The sequence below is a fragment of the Sminthopsis crassicaudata genome, chromosome 1 (assembly GCF_048593235.1).
Source record: "Sminthopsis crassicaudata isolate SCR6 chromosome 1, ASM4859323v1, whole genome shotgun sequence".
NCBI lineage: Eukaryota > Metazoa > Chordata > Mammalia > Dasyuromorphia > Dasyuridae > Sminthopsis > Sminthopsis crassicaudata.
Genome location: NC_133617.1, coordinates 329,583,131 through 329,603,736, shown reverse-complemented (window position 1 = coordinate 329,603,736; position 20,606 = coordinate 329,583,131). Strand labels below are relative to the sequence as shown.

The following is a 20,606-nucleotide window of genomic DNA, read 5'->3' as shown; positions in this document are numbered from 1 at the left end:
AGCCCAGCCCAAACTAAAACACTCTCACTAGTGGCAAGTATCTACAAGTTCAGAAAAGGGTCAATTTGAAGAAAAGATGGAATTTATGAGGTATGCATTAAACTGACGTTGAGTTCATATGTGAGTTCATATGAATTCACACAAGGTAGAAGTCTCACATTGATGAAAAATCTACTGCAGTTTGCTGGTCTATGGAGTATTACCACTACTTTGTTTTGCCAAGGTCCCATAGGTCTTTTTCTATAGAAATCCTCAAACAGCTATGAAAATCACCCTCAAAACAATAGAGGAAAGTTAAGAAGGTTTTGACCATGGGTGTGTACTGTGCCTTGAAACCTCCAGCAGCTTAGAATATAGATCACCACATGAGATTCTTTTTTCCCTAGCATAATATAGGAAAACAAAAACACAGACATAGAGATTAAGTCACTAAGGTAACTATCCTCCCTAGAGAAATACTGCTCTACCCCACAGATCTCACCTGACGTTTGAAATCTCCCTCCCCCAGGTCTAGAGTATAAGAACATAAAAAGGAAAAGTTTATGATCATAGATGAAAAAGGTTGATGCCTTTGTTAGGACTATTTGGAAATAGCTTCTGTCATTTCTTCTTCCTTTAGTTCTTTCTTGGGTATATGAGTGTAGAGCTGTGGGTGTGGATATGAGTTTGTGGGAGAGAGAAAGATACAGAGAGAGACAGAGACAGAGAGACAGAGAAAGAGGCAAAGATAGAGACAGAGAGATTATTGTATGAATAGTGAGATATGGACTAAAGAATGTCATTATATCAACAGTTTTCAATTGTACACTGGAAATTTTGTCCCTTTAATTCAGAAATATGTTGTATTAAGTAAAATTCTAAATCATTGTCAGACAATTGATGGACATGCAAAACATTAATTATGCCAAAGAAGACTTATGGCTAGTTTTATCTGATAGTCTGAAAAAACTTCCTTGAAAGATTCTTAATAAGTTTTTATACAATTAAATCATACTGGAATTAAAGATGATTCACACAATCCAGAATATAAAGAATTTAATTTCTTCATTGGATCAGTAATTGTTTTAGTTTTTTTTTTTTTAAGGAACATATTGTACATTCTTACCTTTTCTTTTAAGCTCTCCTGAGCACTAGATAGGACACTCACAAAGCCCTCTAGAGAATTCAAGAAGTCCTTCTTAATATCAGATGCTTTTTGGAGACCATCTAGCTCACCCCAGCCACTGTTCATTGCCTTGATTGATGGAATGAAGATTTTTGACAACAAATGCTCCACACTTTTTAGAAGACCCCCATTGGTACCATCTAACATATTGAAACAAACTTCCTGGAGGAGAAAAATAGTTGTTTTAGATTAAAATATAGTCTAATCTTTCAACATAAAATAATAATTTTAATTATCTGAAAAGAAAAAAATTTAAGGAATGTTCCATTTAAATTGTATGTCATTAATTCATGGTAGCATAGAGATGATACTAGTTTCCCAAAGTTTATTTGTCAAGGGAATTGAAAAAAGTCCAATAAATTCAATCAAACTGGAACTTTGAATATGCATTTAGCCCTTTACTGTATTTTTCTCAGCCAACGAATGTCACATGAGTTCAGAGATTGCAATCACTGGAAAGTTCAACATGAAATATTGAACTGTTTTGACCACAATAATTCATTATCATTGTCATAGGGTTATTATAGATTTTTAAATAGAAATGACATTAAATGTCATTGAACAGAACCCCTTTATTTTATAGATAAGGTACTAAGACCAGTGCAGTTAAATAACATGCTTAAGGTTTCATAAAATAAGTTTCAACATGAAGACCATCTAGGTCTACAATCTAAAAAAAAATTGCTACAAAGCTTAATACAAAGTCTACTAAGGCACAATGAAAAAATGGTTCTTTTGAAGTCACCTCCACAGCTGAAATGCTGGAAATCTTCACTTGATTTTAGGTGGCTACCAATTAAATTTATGGAATTTTTAGTAGTTATTTCTTACTTTTTTTTCTTCCTTTCTTCTTTATCTCTTTACTTTCTTATACAACTAACCCTAAATATATTTCTTTGCTGCTGTAATAAAGAAAAAAAATCATTACTAACAGAATAGTAATATGCATCCACATCTATCTTTCTGTTATTGAGACAAAAATGAAATTTCCAAAAAATAAGTTTCTGTCTCAATATAATTTTGATACCACAAACTTTTCTCCTTCCACCCACTTATTCTTTCAAAATTTCTGCTATTGTAGTTTTGCATAGATGTCTCAACTACAAAATCTTTTAAATCACTTTGAAATATGATCTAAGTAATAAACTCAGAGTAAATAATGGATCTTGACCATTTACCAGATGGATGTTCTCAGGAGTGATGGCTTTGGAAGGAGATGATCTGATGAAGAATACACATAAGCCAGTGAGAGCAACATCTTTACCTTCAGTCACAAATACTTTAGGTTTCTTAACTCTTCCAGTAAAAAGATTTAACCCTCCTCCTGGAGTGCCAACTTGTCCTGGAAATGCAGAAATTCAATTCAATCAACAAAAACAGTATTTTTTCTTCATACAAATTTGACATAAATATAAGATTTGATATTTCCTAGAACAAAAGTTTTTTTTAATTTTTTGTGTCATTCAAAGGTCTCATTTCCAAAATATATAGAGAACTGACCCTGATTTATAGGAAACCAAACCATTCTCCAATTGATAAATGCTCAAGGGATATAAACAGGCAATTCTCAGATGATGAAATTGAAACTATTTCCACTCATATGAAAGAGTGCTCCAAATCACTACTGATCAGAGAAATGCAAATTAAGACAACTCTGAGATACCACTACACACCTATCAGATTGGCTAAGATGACAGGAACAAATAATGATGAATGTTGGAGGGGATGTGGGAAAACTGGGACATTGATACATTGTTGGTGGAGTTGTGAAAGAATCCAGCCATTCTGGAGAGCAATTTGGAACTATGCCCAAAAAGTTGTCAAACTGTGCATACCCTTTGACCCAGCATTGCTGTTATTGGGATTATATCCCAAAGAAATACTAAAGAGTGGAAAGGGACCTGTATGTGTCAAAATGTTTGTGGCAGCTCTTTTTGTTGTAGCTAGAAACTGGAAGTTGAATGGATGTCCATCAATTGGAGAATGGTTGGGTAAATTGTGGTATATGAAGGTTATGGAATATTATTGCTCTGTAAGAAATGACCAGCAGGAGGAATACAGAGAGGCTTAGAGAGACTTAAATCAACTGTTGCTGAGTGAAATGAGCAGAACCAGAAGATCACTGTACACTTCAACAACAATACTGTATGAGGATGTATTCTGATGGAAGTGGAAATCTTCAACATAAAGAAGATCCAACTCACTTCCAGTTGATCAATGATGGACAGAAATAACTATACCCAGAGAAGGAACACTGGGAAGAGAATGTAAATTGTTAGCACTACTGTCTATGTACCCAGGTTACTTATACCTTCAGAAGCTAATAATTAATGTGCAACAAGAAAAAGGTATTTACACACATATATTGTATCTAGATTATATTGTAACACATGTAAAATGTATGGGATTACCTGCCATCGGGGGGAGGGAGTGGAGGGAGGGAGGGGATAATTTGGAAAAATGAATAAAAAAAAATTAAAAAAAAAAATTTGTGTCATTGACCCCTTCAGGAGTCTCATGAAATCTGTGACTTCTCAGAATAATTCGTAAATAAATAAAACAAAATACATAGGAAAGAAAACAAGGTTTCCTTTCCAATATAACATGTTATAAAGGAAACAAGTTATATTGAAATGCAGTTATTTTTTAAATTGCGGTTGATTAATATATGTTGTATTAATGTTAAATAAAATAAATTTAAAATGTAAGCAAGTTCAAGGGATTTTTTAAAGATATATCAGAAAAAAGTTGATTGTTTCTTTACTTAAATCAGAACATTAAACTATGATATAGCCTTAGACAAAGCAATATGCATGTCATGTTGAACATCACTCGATTTTCAGTAGTAATGTGAGATAAAAAATCTGTAATTTCAAAAATTCCATTAGATGCTGGTAAAAAATGAATGTGTCATTTATTTCTTATCCAAGTTAACAGATTTCCAGAAATTCAGAAAGAAATCTAATGATCCCATGTTAAGAATTTTACCCTAGAAGGAGCTTACAGGGAAAAAAAAAATGTGGTAATATATATGCAAGCCTCTATTGTTGAACAGGCTCCTATAATGCTGTGACAGATTAAGTTCAGGTGAATTGACCTGATCCAGGTAGGAAGCACTGGGGATAGGGATCCCCACTGTGCTTTAGAAAGAGATTCCTCAGACCCATAGAACTTGGGTGTGATCTGCTTTTACCAGAAGTCAATGAACAAACCTTGAAAAGAAAAAAGGGAGAGAAAGTATGTTTACTTGAACCTATGCTTAATAACAAAGTTTGTTTACTTGAACCATGGCTCTGAGTAACCAGTGCATCACATAAAGTAAATTCTCTCCTGAAAACTTAAAAGCTTACAAATGTTATTGAAAATAGTTTTTCATCCGAATGGATGCCCATCAATTGGAGAATGGTTGAATAAATTGTGGTATATGAATTTTTTTTTGAGGCTGGGGTTAAGTGACTTGCCCAGGGTCACACAGCTAGGAAGTGTTAAGTATCTAATACCAAATTTGATCTCAGGTCCTCCTGAATTCAAGGCTGGTGCTCTATCCACTGTGCCACCTAGATGCCCCATTGTGGTATATGAATATTATAGAATATTATTGTTCTGTAAGAAATGACCAACAGGATGATTTCAGAAAGGCCTGGAGAGACTTACATGAACTGATGCTGAGTGAAATGAGCAGGACCAGGAGATCATTATATACTTCAACAACAGTACTATATGATGAACAATTCTGATGGATGTGGCCATCCTCAACAATGAGATGAACCAAATCAGTTCCAACAGAGCAGTAATGAATTGAACTAGCTACACCCAGTGAAAGAACTCTGGGAGATGACTATGAACCACTACATAGAATTCCCAATCCCCCTATTTTTTTCTGCCTGCATTTTTGATTTCCTTCACAGGCTAATTGTACACTGTTTCAAAGTCCAGTTCTTTTTGTACAGTAAAATAACTATTTGGACATGTATACATATATTATATTTAATTTATACTTCAACATATGTAACATATGGTCAACATATTAGTCAACCGGCCATCTAGGGGAGGGGATGGGGGGAAGGAGGGGGAAAATTGGAATAAAAGGCTTGGCAATTGTCAGTGCTGTAAAATTACCCATCCATATATCTTGTAAATAAAAAAGCTATAATAATAAAAAAAGAAAATATTTTCATTAGTTTGCATTATCATGAATATAATGATATTAAAGTATCTTTAATTGTAATACTGTAATTCCTATGTGTTTAATCCCTATGTGTATCTTTATCCTCTACTAAAAACCCAACCATGTTACTCATTGTGGCAAAGAAGTGAGTATGAGTTATCAGAGGCCATAAAAACTAAGGAGAACATCTAATAGGTTCTATGAAGCTGAAAAGGCTTCGGGGATGGACTTCATGACTGATATCACACAGAGAAGAAAGAAACAAAGGGCTAGATTTAGGGGATAAGATAAAGTGATCAAGCCCAGTAATTTGTATCTGCCATACAAGAATTGGGCTTATCTCTAAAGTCTCTTCCAACTCCAAAATTTTTCAAGTCTATCAGCTTTTCCTAATAAGAATCCAAAAGGTACTTCTCCGCAATATTCAAATGATACTTGGACCTAAAGAGAAAAAAATATATCCTAATCAGAGAATTTGATATCAGTAAATAGCTCCTTTCAAATGTTATTGACAGATAACTACCTTTAGTTATTAGCTTGAAATTCAAGCGTATTGAAGTAGATAGAAAAAAATTATTAAGAACAAAGAAGTATAAAATTAGATTGAGGTAAGGTGAGAAAACAACTCTCCCAATTTGATATTTTCCTCAAGTCAAATCTTTCTATAGACACTTACTAGTTGTGTTACCCTGGAAATCCTTTTTAACCTCTGTTTTCTCATCTGTAAAATGAACTGGAGAAGGAAATGGCAACCACTTCAATATCTCTGCTAAGAAAACCCAAAATGGGGTCATGAAGGATAAGATACAACTTAAAATTATAAAATAACAACAAAAATCAAAGAAACAGAAAAATATAGAAATCCCTTTTGAAAAGTAACATTTATTTTTAAGAAAATAATTCCCTTAGAGGAAAAAAGATTAATGTTGAGCACAGAATTGCAAAAATGAAATATTTTTCTTTCCAAAATCCTTAGAGTTGAAGATCTAATGGATTAATTAATAGCAAGCTTATAATATATAGTTAAGGAAAGAGTTTGGAAAAATAGGAATAACATAAATATATAGCAAGAGGAAAAGATAGGATAGTCAAGAGTGGAAGGTAAAGAATGACAAATGGCAAATAGCCCAAGTATTTCATTGGCTTCTAGTGAAACAATTTTTTGCTCTTCTGGATTTATGGTAGAGTGATTAAAGAACCAGCATTGAAGATAAGAACACCAGTTCAGATGTCATTCTTCCATTCCCTGGCTATTACATATCCTGATATTAAAGATACTAGCTTCCTGGCAATATCAGGAGAAAATGAGTATGATGTTTCTTGTGCTTGAATTGGTAAAATAAACCCTTTGTGGTAAATTTATGAGAAGATATGGACACACATCTAGACACAAACTGGTGTGGAGTCTATACCTTTGAATAGAAAATCCAAATCACTGAGATAATAAAGTTATTGTAGTATTTGAATAAGATTAAATTATCACAAGTTGGGATATCTTTAATGTCTTAATCCTAACCTGATCTTATAAGTAATTTAGGTGTCCACTTTCTACTTTATTTTTTCAATGACCTATAAACTGGCATTTCTAAGTAATTAAGGATGATTGTTAATTTATTTACTTTGAGGTAACATAGATAACTATCCTGGAGAGTATAACTTGTCACATTTCATGGTATTATCTAAAGTTCTTTCCTATATTTAAAAACATATATTGGAAGTTCTTAAGGATATTACTATGGAATAGATACTTGGTGAGGCTTTTTTTTTTTTGTCTTGACCTTGATTTCATTTGTGAAGGGAATTCTCAGTGGGGGGAAAAAGCTCTCTTTTCAATGCAGATGAGCAACTACTATTCAGCCTCAAGTCTCAGAGCCCTGGACATGGTGAGGTTAAGTGTCTTGTTTTCAGTCATGAAACAATGATATCAAAAGCGATTTTTACCCAAGACTTAAAATTGACCTTTTATTCAGTATATTTAAGATCCACACCAACAGAGTAAAAAGTTTTCCCAACTTCCTGAAAAAAGGTGAAATTTCATGATTACAGGCCCTTGAGTTTTAATTAGCAATCTACAGTGAGAAATTCTATCAGGAACCTTTTTATATATGTAAATTTCACTATGAATACATATACCCTTGTGGCCTTAAGATTTGATCACTGGTACGGAACTTAGAGATAACTGCATAGGGAATTTAATCACAATCTAATATAGCATCACTTTTACATAAGAAACATTAATCTCTCTTGGAAATGAAATTTAAGGGGTTGATTTGTTTACTATAAAGTTATCTTAAGGAGGTGGAGCCAAAATTACAGTACAGGCCCAGACTCAGATGAATTTTCCCAATGTTATCTTCCAAAAATTTTTAAATAATTCCTAAATCAAATTGTGGAGCAGCAGAACCAACAAAAAGGTCAGATGGAGATATTTAAATAGTCTAAGACAGATTAGGAGGTGCATAGGAAAAGTCTTTAACACTCAGATGGGTCTAGACCCAAAATACAGCAAAAATACTAAGCATAAGCATTGGAAGCAGCTGCAATAGTAGCAAAAGCAAGAGTTTCTGGAGCTCTCAGATAGAGACAGTAAGGGAATCTGACAATTAGTCTTAAAAACAATAAAGGGGACTCTTGGCTGATATTGGGGGCAAATGATTACTGAGTGGTAAACTGTTCTAGAGTGGATGGAAAGAAGCTCTTGGAATCAATCAAAAGGGATCAAAGGCCATGTTCATAGTGCCAGGAGTAAGAAAAATACTAGAACTTGTGACCATAGGAGAGCATGGGATCTGGTCACTACTGCAAGGCTGAGAAGACAGGTAGAATATGTGGTATTTGGGTAAAGGCTAGAGAACAGACTAGTAAAGCAGTGATCACATCTCTCCCAGAATAACAGCACCCTGGAAGTGCTGTAAACTTCAAGAATCCCCAGAACTAGCTCAGAAACAGCTCAGAAAAAAAGCCTGAAATTTAGGACAGTTATCTCCCCAAGTCCCAGTAAGCAAAGCCCAACATTAACATACAGTTCTTAGTCAAGAAACAAACTGAAAAAATGAGCAGACAACAATAAAAAACTTGACCATAAAAGACTAATATTGGTATAGTAGACCAAAACATAAACTTAGAAGCCTCAAAGAATTATGCTAATAGACCCCAAAGACAGCAAGAATTCCTGAGTTAAAGAAAGAGATAAGAATGGTAAAGGGAAAACTGGGGAAAGAAGTAAGAGAAATGAAAAAAATTGTGGAAATGAACTAATAGTTTGGAAAAATGAGACACAAAATAATACTGAAGAAAATAACACCCTGAAAAGCAAAATTGGCCTAATGATAAAGGAAAGATAACACTTCACTAAAGGAACAGCTTCTTTAAAAGAAAAATTAGACAAATGGAAAAAGAAGTTTAAAAAAAGAGCTTATTGAAGAAACTAATTCCTTAAAAATTAGAATTGGATGATAAATCATCAAAGGATATGAATGAATAAATAGACAATTTTCAGATGAAGAAACTGAAGCCCTCCATAGTCCTATGGAAAAAAAAAAACTCTAAATCACTATTAATTAAAGAAGTGCAAATTAAGATAACTCTGAGATACCACTTCATATCTCTCAGATTGGCTAAGATGACAGGATAATGGTAATGATAAATGTCAGAGGTGATGTAGAAAAATTGGGATACTAATATATTGTTGGTGGAGTTGTAAACTGATCCAACTATTCTGGAGAACAATTTGGAACTATGCCCAAAGAGTTATAAAACTGTGCATACTCTTTAATCCAACAGTGTTGTTACTAGATTTGAATACTGAAGATATAAAAAAGTAAAAAGGACTGACATATGCAAAAAAATATTTTTAGCAGCCTTTTTTATAGTAGCAAGGAACTGAAAACTGATTGCATGCCCATCAGTTGGAAAAATTACTGAATAAATTATGGTATATGAATGTAATGGAATATTATTGATCTATAAGAAATGATCAGAAATTATTTCTGATCCTTTCAGAAAGGCCTGGAGAGACTTGCATGAACTGATGCTAAGTAAAGTCAGTGGAACCAAGAGAACATTGTACACAGCAACAAGAAGATTGCATGATGATCAACTCTGATGGACTTGGCTCTTTTCAACAATGAAGTGAATCGGGCCGGTTCCAATACACTTGTGATGAAAGGAATCATCTGTATCCAGAAAGAGGACTATAGGGACTGAATGTGGATTGCAACATAGTATTTTCACCTTTTGCTGTTGTTGTTGTTTGCTTGTTTGTTTGTTTGTTTTTCCTTTTTGATCTTATTTTTTTTTCTTATGCAACATGGTAAATGTTGTAATATGTTTATAAGAATTGCACATATTTAACCTATATTGGATTACTTGCTGTCTAGGAGAGGGAAAAGTTGGAGAAAGAGGGAGAAAAATATGGGACACAAGGTTTTGGAAAGTAAATGTTAAAAACTTACCTTTATTTGTATTTTGAAAAATAAAAAGTTATTGTTAAAAATAAAAATGGAAATAATAACAAAGAAATTAAAATTGGACAATTCTAATGATTCCATAAGACAATGAGAAACAATAAAATAAAGTCAAAAGAATGAAAAATTGAACAAAATGTGAAATAGCTCATTAGAAAAACAGCTGACTTGAAAACTAGATCTGGAAGAGATAATAAATAGATCTGGGAAAGACTATTTAAGAATTATTGGGCTACATGAAAATCATGATCCAAAAAAAGAGTTTAGACATCATCTTTCAAGAAATTATTAAGGTAAACTGCCCCAATACAGAGGATAAAATAAAAATTGAAACTCTACCAAGAAGCTGCTAGAAGGTACAGTGAATAGAGCACTCCCTTAGAGTAAAACAGACCTGAGTTTGACCTCAGATACTTAACACTTATTAGTTTTGTGACCCTGGATAAGTCACTTAATCCCAATTGTCTCATCAAAAAATAAAATAAAATAAAATACTCAACTTCCTGAAAAAGATCCCAATATGAAAACTCCTTCAAATAGGATAGCTAAAATTTAGAGCTCCCAAGTCAAGGAGAAATTCCTTCAAATAGCCCAAAAGAATATCATGGAGTCACAGTCATGATCACTTAAAATTTAGCAGCTTTCATATTAAAAGAGCAGAAGGATAGAAATATGATACTCTAGAAGGCTAAGGAGTTATGATTACAATGAAACATAATATATGCAGCAAAATAGTATAATTCTTCAAGATAAAATGTCAATATTTAATGAAATAGAGGACTTCAAAGCCTCCCTGATGAAAAGAGCAGAGCTGAATAGAAAAATTGACAAATAGAATACTCAAACAGAAAACTCAAGAGAAACATAAAAAGGTAAACATGAAAGAGTAATCATAAGGGATACAAAAAAGTTAAACTGTTTACATTCTTTTATGGGAATATGATACATGTAATTCCTAAAATCTTTATTATTAAGGCAGTTAGAGGAAGACTACATAGACAGAGGACACAAGGGTGAGTTAATTAAATGGGAAAACCTCCAAAAATAAAAATAGAAATAATTAGTGGCTCAAAAGAAGGATGCACTGGAAGAAAGGAAAAGAGAGAGATACAGAATGGGGAATTTTTCTCATATAAGAGAGATAGACAAGGAAGACCTTTTATAGCAGAGAAGAAATGGGGATAATGGGAATTTCATTCTCACCCATATTGGTTCAAAAAAGAAGAATATGCATACATACTAAGTTGGGAATAGAAAACTATATGATAAAATAGGTAGGAGGGATAAAAAAAAAAAAAAACCAAGAGATATGAGGGAGAAGAGGTAATAAAAACAAGGGTGGATTAAGGGAGGCAGTAATCAGAAGCAAAACAGTCTTCTGAGAAAAGAAAGGTTAAAAAGAAAAAGAAGCCACAGAAGAAAATTGAATGATGGAAAATACACACTTACAAATCATGACTGTGAATGTGAATGAGATGAGCTGATTCATTAAAAAAAAAAAAAAAAAAAAAAAAAAAAAAAAAAAAAAAACAGGTAGCCGGATGAATTAAAGACAAGATTGCAACAATATGTACAAGAGACATACTTGTAATACAAAGCCATGCATGGAGTTAAAATGAAAGGCTGGAGCAGAATTTCTTATGTTCAATTAAAAAAAAAAACCAGGGGCAAATCTAATTTAAAAAGAGATCATCAGGGAAATTATAATATGCTGGTTTTTTAAAAATACCTTAGAAATGAAGTAGTATAAGAAAAAATACAATTTTTCTGATAAAAGTCTCATTTCTTTAATATGGAGGGAACTAAGTCAAATTAATAAAAAACAAGAGCCATTTCCCAATTGATAAATGATCAAGTAATATAGTTTTCAAAAGAAAAAATGATCATCTATAGTAATATAAAATTTTATTTAAATCTTTTATTGATTAGAGAAAAAGAAAATTAAAACATCTACTACTTCACACTTATTAGGAATGACAAATGTTGGAGGGGATAAAGGGAAATTAGGTACATTAATTAACTGTTGGTAGAATAGTGAACTGAGCCAACCACTCTAGGGAACAATCTGGACCTGCCCCCCAAAATGATAAAACTATACCTACCTTTTGACCCAGCAATACCACTACTTGATCCACAAACCAAAGAGATTTCTCAAAAAAAGCAAAACAACCTATTTGTATAAAAATGTTTATAGCAGCTCTTCTCATTGTGTCAAAGAATTGGAAATTGAAAGGATATCTATCAAATGAATGCCTGTAACAAGTTGTGGCACATGATTGTGATGAAATACTATTATACTATAAGAAATGACAAGATGGTGCAGATCTGGAAAGATATTTTCAGAAAAAAACATGGCAAGACTTATATGAACTGATACAAAGTGAAGTAAGAAGAACTGGGATACCATTGGTTACTCTGATCAACACAATGACATAGGATAATTCCAAAGAACTCATAATGAAAAAATGCCATAGAGCATTGATAAATTCTGAATGCAAATTGAAATATTTTTTAACTTTTTTGTTTTGCTTTGCTATATGACTAGTATTAAATGCTTTGCATAATTTTATATGTAAAATTGATTTTTGTTACCTCTTGTGAATGTGGAAGATGTGAGAAGGAGGGAATCTAGAAATCAAAATTTTAAAAGAATGGAATGTTTAAAATAAAGTTTTCAAAAGAGGAAAAAAGTGAATTTGGAAAAGTAAGCTTCCAAATAAATGTAGAAACCAGAAATTACTAAATTTCACTAAATTATTATTACTAAACAATTACTAAAATATATCCTATTATCTGCTGGATTTTATGTAGGCAGAATCATAGAATATTAAAAAATATAAAGAACCCCATCAATTGGAGGATAGCTAAGCAAATTGTGGCATAGCACCCGAGAGAAATTGTAAAAAATTATGATAGAACAAGAAATTCAGTTCTGCACACATATATTGTATCTAAGACACACTATAACATATTTAACATGTATAAGACTGCCTGCCATCTAGGGAAAGGGGTGGAGGGAAGAAAGGGAAAAATTGGAACAGAAGTGAGTGCAAGGGATAATGTTATAAAGAATTACCCATGCATATGTACTGTCAAAAAAAAGTTATAATTATAAAATTTTAAAAATCATTTTTAAAATTATGATAAAGATGATTTGAGAAAAACCTGGGAAGATTTATATGAACTCATATGTTATTGGCAGAAACAATAGAACAATATACATTCCAAAAACTTTGAAAGACTTAGAGCTATAATCAACACTGATTCCAAAAGACTAATGATGATGCATGCTTACACATGATGAACTTGGAAGGAAACATAAGACTTTTTTGACATTAACAGTGAAGGAATTTTTTGTCTGACTATGCATATTTGTAGGAAAAAGATTGATTTTTTTTCCTATTGGAGGAATGTAGGGGAGAGGGGAATAAAATGTATTTTTGTTCATTTAAAAAATTATTTTTTAGAAGATTGAAGAAACTTCTAAGGTCTAAAACATCCCTAACAATTATTAACAAATTCAAAGTAGTGCTAGATTTAGTTCAAATGAAAATGAAAACAGTTTATCTTGCTCCAAATTTATAGATTCAAATAAAAATTCCACTTTTCAATGGATTACAAGAATTATTGTGGACAAAGATAGTAACTGGTGAGTACAATCTTCCTTAAACTCTTTTAGGCCATTTCTTAAAACTGCAAATTTCAATTCTTATCCTATTCTTTCTTGTAGAATATTTTGAAGAATGAGAGCAAATACAAAAAGGAAAGGCAAAAGATGCTAAACTTAGCCAAATAATGTTTCTTAGAGCCAAACAATGCTGCTTAGACAATGGCAGTACATGGAAGGAGTAAAAAGGCACATAGCATGGTCCTGCAAAAAAAAAAAATAGCATCAGGAGTTTTAGACCTTAGAATTACTCATTTTTAATGCAGAAAAAAACTGTGCTTATCTTAAAATATAAGCTGCTAAAGTATGCTACAACAAAGTTCCCCTCTGCTTCTCATCATGGTGTGAGAGGTAAACTTGTGTTAGTGAAAGCTGTCCCAGTGGAGGAGAGTCTTGGCAAAGTTTTATTAAGCAGAAAAATTTTGAGTATGACGAACTTCTCAAGAACAAGCCTAGATAAATTTATAGGGAGTAGACTGATCACCAAGTTGTCCAGAATATAATGAACAATTCTTGAATATTATAAATCAAGTCTCAGAGATCTTGGGACCAGTGTTTATACGATACCAATATAATCATTGGTCTATATATTGTTGAAATGTTACAATAGCAAAACTGATGAGTAAGGAAAAAATCATAAAAGCAATGAGCTACCATACCTATAGGAATTCTTTCCTGGAAAATATACAAATTAAAACTTTCCATCTAGTTTTAAGTTCTCTAAAAATGTAGTGAACCTTCTTAACATAATACTTTTAGATCAATAAGCCTGAGTAAATGCCAATTATTTCCAGTTTGCATGGGTGATTCTCCTAGTTTTCAGATTATGAAATCTAAGCATATAGCATAGGCAAAAAGCAATAACTAATTTAATTTTTTTGCAAAAAGCATTCATAAAGAGTAATAAAAATCCACGGATATGCTTGGCATTTCCAAAGCAATCATAATATGCCCATTTATGTGCACAGTATAACTTTTACAAAAGTACAATTTGCTTAAAAATAGAATCACATATATGCTAGAAGCAGATCTTGGATCCAAATAAAGATTTGTGAATCTTTCTTATATAAAAATGATTGAATTTCTCATGACTAAGTTATATCATAATCTGCACAAATATATTGTAATGTGATATTCAACATAGAAAAAGATAATTCTAAATGTCTTGAAAATAATTTATGGAGTATTACTGAATTTAAGGGAGTAACTTGAATTATAAGTGAACAAACCACAGATAAGTGTATTAAATTCTGAAATCATTTATTAAGAGAATAACCTAATTTTTAAGAAAGATCAATTTTCATAATTATAGGACTTCATTCTGTACATAACACTCTCACAGCTCAATAAATGAAAGAAAATAGCTCAAAATAAAAAAGGTTATCTGTTTTACTTGTCTTTGCATCAAAGGATCATATATTTAGAACTAGAAAGGACCTGAAAGGCCATATAGTTCCACTCCTTCATTTTGAAAGATACTGAGCCTAACAGAAGTTAATTAGCTAGTTTAAGGTTATACACAAGTGTAATAACTAGTGAGAAATTCATCCAGACCAAAGCTGGACATGACTTTCTTAACCCCTTGAAGCAGAAATGTGATATACAAATACCTCTATGCATATCACAGAACATAATATTGACTCCAAGATAAATGGCATAGTTTGTTCACATACTGCTCTTCTTTTTTTTACAGAGAACTTTTTTTTAATAATCTTGAAAACATTTCTGAGACATACAATATTAAAAATGTCTACCTGTTTCTGCTGCCTCCACATCTTGATAGTAAAACATGAGGTGATGGAAACCGCCAACAGTAAAAAACTGATCAATTCGTTCAACCTGGGTTAACAAATAATAATAATAATCCAAGTTGATAAATTTCTTTTGTATTAGAATCAATTTCATTCAACTCAGCTTAAATATCCAGAGTTATAGCTTGTAATCATCAGATAACAAGGTAGAGGGAAGCTTAAAAGATAATCTAGTATATTCCTCCTGCCTCTAGGCATGACCATATCAAACCCATCATTTAGAGCTTAAAATATGTTCTGTTTTTATCTAAATTGTGAAAGGATAAATATCTCATTATACTGCTTATTTGTTTCCAAGAAATATTCCAATTTTGGGAGGAAGTATTTGTGATAAGTTCACCCTTTCCTGCTTTTTAATTTTTTAAATGTGTATTTTATTTTAATACCATTCTGTTTTTATTCTATGATAGAACTAAATTCTAAGACCTTTAGAAATAAAGACAATATCTACTAAACAACAGCCTACTACATGGTACATGATTAATATCAAATAATAAGAATTGACTTTTTTAAGTTATCTGAATATGTGTGACTGAAATAATTTCATGATTCTTCTAAAAGGCACCTTAAACTATAATTATTAGTTTGAGCATGTGATTTCCCAGTTAAATTTTACTTGATTATGAGAAAAACATAAGAGATCAAGTAAATTGAACACACAAATCAAGAAGCAGCTAGAAGAAAGGGCTTACCTTGTGTACCTGAATAATAAGTTCCTTTCCTTTAATATCCTGAATCTACAATTCAGTCAGAAGTAGAAGACTCTTTGCCATGCCCCTTGAACCTAAGCAAAGTAGATTTCTACCATTCTCATAGATTCTTTGTAGCCTTAAATTCACTCTCCAGGGACTTAGAGTCCTATCATAGGGGCAATATCATTAAAAGTAGGTCATTCCATTGCAATCTAAGCCTTCTTTGACACAAGACTGAATACATTCAGATTTTAGCAAAGCACAAGTGCTACAATCAAAAGACTCCACCTTGGAATTGTGTCCCATATTCTCTCTTTCATCCTTCAGAATTTTATAACATGAAACATACCTGATTCCCCTCCAAAATGGCATCTTCTATCTCTGCCTTCTCCAAGTCCACACAGCAGGCTAAAACGTCAAAGAGGTAGTCATGTCTGCCATCAAGATGAGCCCGCTTAGCATCTTTCTCTTCCTTAAGCTTTTGCTGAATAATTTAAAAAAAACATATGGAAATTGCTTATTCACCCCAAATAAGTTCATTTTATTATGTCTTAATTTTATTGTTGCTGTTTAAGTCTGTAGTATTCAAATAATGTCTAAATGTTAGGTCAATCATCTCACTTTATTTATTATCCTGATTTTAATATTTCTCGGCACATTTTACATCACTGAAACTGGCAGCTTCAAATTATGAGGTCTTGAATTAATTTTAGAACACCATCACTTAAATCATACTTATTCCCTAGATAGGATGTTTAAAAAAAAAATACAAAAACCCTTGGAGGGCATATACATACAGATGCTCTTGGACATTGATTCTAATTAGGAAAAGGGAAGCAGAGAAAGGTAGCCCCTCTGGACACACATGATTGATAATTCCATATTATTTGCATATATAATAACAGCTCACATTTATGTAGTTCTTTAAGATTACAGAGTGCTTTCCACATAATTCAGTAGGGTAGCACAATATCATTTTTACAATTTTAGAGACAAAGATATTGAGACTCCTAGAGGAGAAACAACTTTCCAATGGTCAAAATAACTAGAAAGTAGTGGTGCTAAGAGTTCAAGCCATGTCTCCTGATTCCAAATCCAGTACTCTTTTCAATATGTCATTCTATGTCCCTAAGCCTAACAAGATTAACTCAAATAGCTCCTGAGCAGACCCAATTTCAGAACAGAGATGTTGTTAAAGGGGCCATAGGACTGAAATGAGACACTGGTAAGTTGTGCTGTGACTATAGCCAGTGAACTAGTGCTGCCAGCTCCACAATCTTCCACAAGAAAAAAAAATACTTCAATTTGCTCTCAGATTATATCAATTCTCTATCTGGATGTGGATAGCATTTTTCATCTTGATTCCTCTGGAATTTTCATGGATCACTGTATTAATAAGTTTTAGTGAGCTTTCTAAAATATCTTGCCAAGTTTTCATTCATTCATTTTCTTGAAAGCAAAGGCCTTCTAGCAGTACTAGTGAGAAAACCTGTCTAGTTATCCTTATATGTTTAAAGGATTGAATACTATCTCAAACCTTGGACTCCTGGCCCAAGAAATGGTAATAAAATGCCAAGAAGAGAACAACAATGTTGATTTTTCACCTCTAGATACCTACAAACAGACCCTTCTAAAACACTGACTGCTGAATCACTAATATTCTTCCCTTGTGTCAAAAGTTGTTTATTATTGACATTTTATATTACATGTCCAAATATGAAAATCCATGAAATAATCTCTCAATTTTTCTACCCAAAGGTTCTTTAGCTGAACTTTGTAATCATGACAGCAGACAGAGTTTTATTTAATCAGTTTCAATGGAGGTTCCAGGAGTACCTCCATAGTCTTCTGTGAACATTCAGTGAATCTAATATCCTATCCATACTATAATCTTTCCTCCAGGTCCTTTTTTATCTGCCTAAAGGTATGAGACAATTCAACTCAATAAACATTTATTAAGCAAGTACTATGTGCCAGGAACAGCACAAGGCACTGGGAATGAGAAAGAAAAAAAGACCTCAAGGACTTTATAATCTAGTAGAAGAGTTTACAGTCTTACAATTGAGCCCCTCTCTGTTATCATAATAACCCTATATGCTTCCTGTACAAGTGTCATTATCTTAATAAGCAGTTAAAATGGATTTGATAAAAATGACAACCATTTCAGTGTCAGCCACACCTATAGGATGGCAAAACAATTCAAATTAGAATAGCCTCCCAAAGAGAGTATCTGATCACCAATATCCCAAGCTACAGCACTGAAACATAGGAAAACAGTCTAAATTCACTATAGATGTAGTAGCTTCAAATCCAGAAGTCTCCCTTAAGCTGACTAGAGCAAATCTACAGTTTCCTTCCCTCATTCTTTCAATTTGAAGTCTCTTGTCACTATGACTATCAACTGAAGCACATCTCTTTCTGCAAAGCTCCAGTTTCACTAAAAATTGATGATGCTTAAGTTCTTATGATCAGAAATGTATTGGAACATCCTCAAAACTGCATAAGTTCTTCAACTATTAACATTATCCTCCTCCTGTTTCCAAGCCAGCCCCATCTCCATTACTCCACATACTGATTGGTGAAATAAGCAAATACAAGCAAATATCAAGATAACAAATCACTGGTGGGTACAGCTAATATATATGTGTATATATAAACTATCCTCACAAAGACCCTATTAAGTCATTGAAATAAATATTATTATTATTCCCACTTTATAAAGAAATTGAGACTGAAAAATCTTACAAAATAATAAATGAAAGATCCAATATTCAAATCCATAACAGCATAACTTGTGCTAAATTAATGCTTTTTTTCTATTTCACATTCATACCTTTTGTTTTGAGTCCAAAATATTTTAAATGAATGCAAGATGAATCCATGTGCAAAAAAGGAAATCTGATCATTTTATTGAGAATTATATGGTGAATAATATTGAACTTGGAATCACAATCAAGAAATCATAGAATCTCAAAGTTGAGACTTCAGTGGCTAGGTATTCCAGAGCAAATCCTAAAGGAATCCCTATTATAGTATGCCTGACAAGTTTTCATTTAGTTTCTGTCTGAGAACCTCCAAAGAGGAAAAATTCAGTAACTCCCAAGGCATCGCCTTTTACTTTGGGACATCTTTAATTGATTGGGAATTTTCCCCCTGAATCATATGATCTGAGTTTAAATCCTAGCTCTAATACCTATGAACTATATAAATTGGAGCAAGTAATCTCAGTTCTCTAAGCCATAGTTGCCTCCCCTTTATGTTGGACTGAGTCACTGATCTCTAAGGTCCTTTCTAAAGTCCTCGGAGGTCCCTTATTTATAAAACTTTGGAGGATCTATAATCCTCCATAATTCATGGTTACTCCTGGCAATGGTGTTAATTGAACATTCCCCAATTTAGAGAGAAAGAGGACAAGGCAACCAAAAAGTTGAACAACTAGAAGTAAAGAACATGGCACAAACAAATCAAAATCAAGAAGCAAGTAATTGAGTTGAGGAACTAAAAGACTTAAAGAGAAAGGTGAAAGAAGAATAAAAAATAATAATTGTTAATTTAGAAATGAGACTCATGATTGGCAAAGACTTCAGGCTAAAAAGGAAAGAAGGAAAGGTACAAACTAGACAAATGAATGGCCTTAATCTTCCATGTGTATGTCAACCTACATAAAATTAAGTCCTGGCTTCTACAATTATACAAATTCCCTTAATTGAGCGTAAGGTGGAAGGTTTACATTAGCATACATAGGGAACCAGAGAGCCAGCAACATTGCATTTTCAATGTTTTGCAGTCATGTACACAATGATTCAAAAATATTGAATATCAGTTATATCCACTATGCATGGATGGTATTATGATTGTTGTACATCATAATACTATCTATGAATCTGTGATTTCATTGACATAGGGAATCCTCGTACACTAAAGAAATTTCTTCTTCCAAAGCAAGTAAACAATTTTTCTGAACCTTATAAATTTTAGCTCCCTGAGACACAGAAAGTTAAATGTAGGGGCCCACAGTACGTATATATTAGAATCTGGGTTCAAATACAGAGCTGTATATGAGCTTTCTCTCTGCCTACTATCCTGTCTTTGAGGAAAATGAAATGTCACTTTAAAATATAGATCTGTAGATAAGTGGTACAAAAAAATCTGATTTTGAGGTAGTTATTTAGAGACTAGGGCTACATTTCATAGAAATTCAAATTTTTATACCTTTTAAAGGTCTTCAAAGTAGGTAGATAGGTAATTCAAAATTCATTATTTTATAAATCAGTAAACAAAGCCCTATTAAAGAGGTTCAGTAACTTGCCTATGACTGTACCAATTATAAATGTTAATTATAAATGTATTTGAACCAAGGTCTCAAGGTTCTAAACACAGCTCTCTATTCCCATCTACAATGCTAACTTTTAAGTATGAACATCTAAAGCAAGAGGAATTAGAAAAGAAAAAAATCATTAAGAAATTATTCACAGAAGAGTTGGGACTTGAGTTAGATCATAAGAGATGAATAAGCTGTCCATAGAATAAGGATATTATCTTAAGGAAATTTTACAAGGGAAAAGAATAAAGTCATAAGGTTATAAATTATAGATTGAAGAGATTGGACTATTTGAAGATGAAATTGTGTAGTGGGA

At 32.5% G+C, this 20,606-nt stretch overlaps 1 protein-coding gene across 4 annotated transcripts in view; it reads right to left on the bottom strand.

The window, feature by feature from the left end:
* DNAH5 (dynein axonemal heavy chain 5) overlaps positions 1 to 20,606 on the bottom strand; it is a 392,301-nt gene that overhangs the window by 252,161 nt on the left and 119,534 nt on the right. For all 4 annotated transcript variants that reach the window (XM_074279122.1, XM_074279119.1, XM_074279121.1 and 1 more), the window contains exons 2-5: positions 16,319 to 16,453; positions 15,221 to 15,305; positions 2,344 to 2,507; positions 1,106 to 1,327 (exon numbers count right to left, since the gene is read on the bottom strand). In XM_074279122.1, coding sequence (XP_074135223.1) covers positions 1,106 to 1,327; positions 2,344 to 2,507; positions 15,221 to 15,305; positions 16,319 to 16,453 — 606 coding nt within the window. The remainder of the gene's footprint in view (positions 1 to 1,105; positions 1,328 to 2,343; positions 2,508 to 15,220; positions 15,306 to 16,318; positions 16,454 to 20,606) is intronic.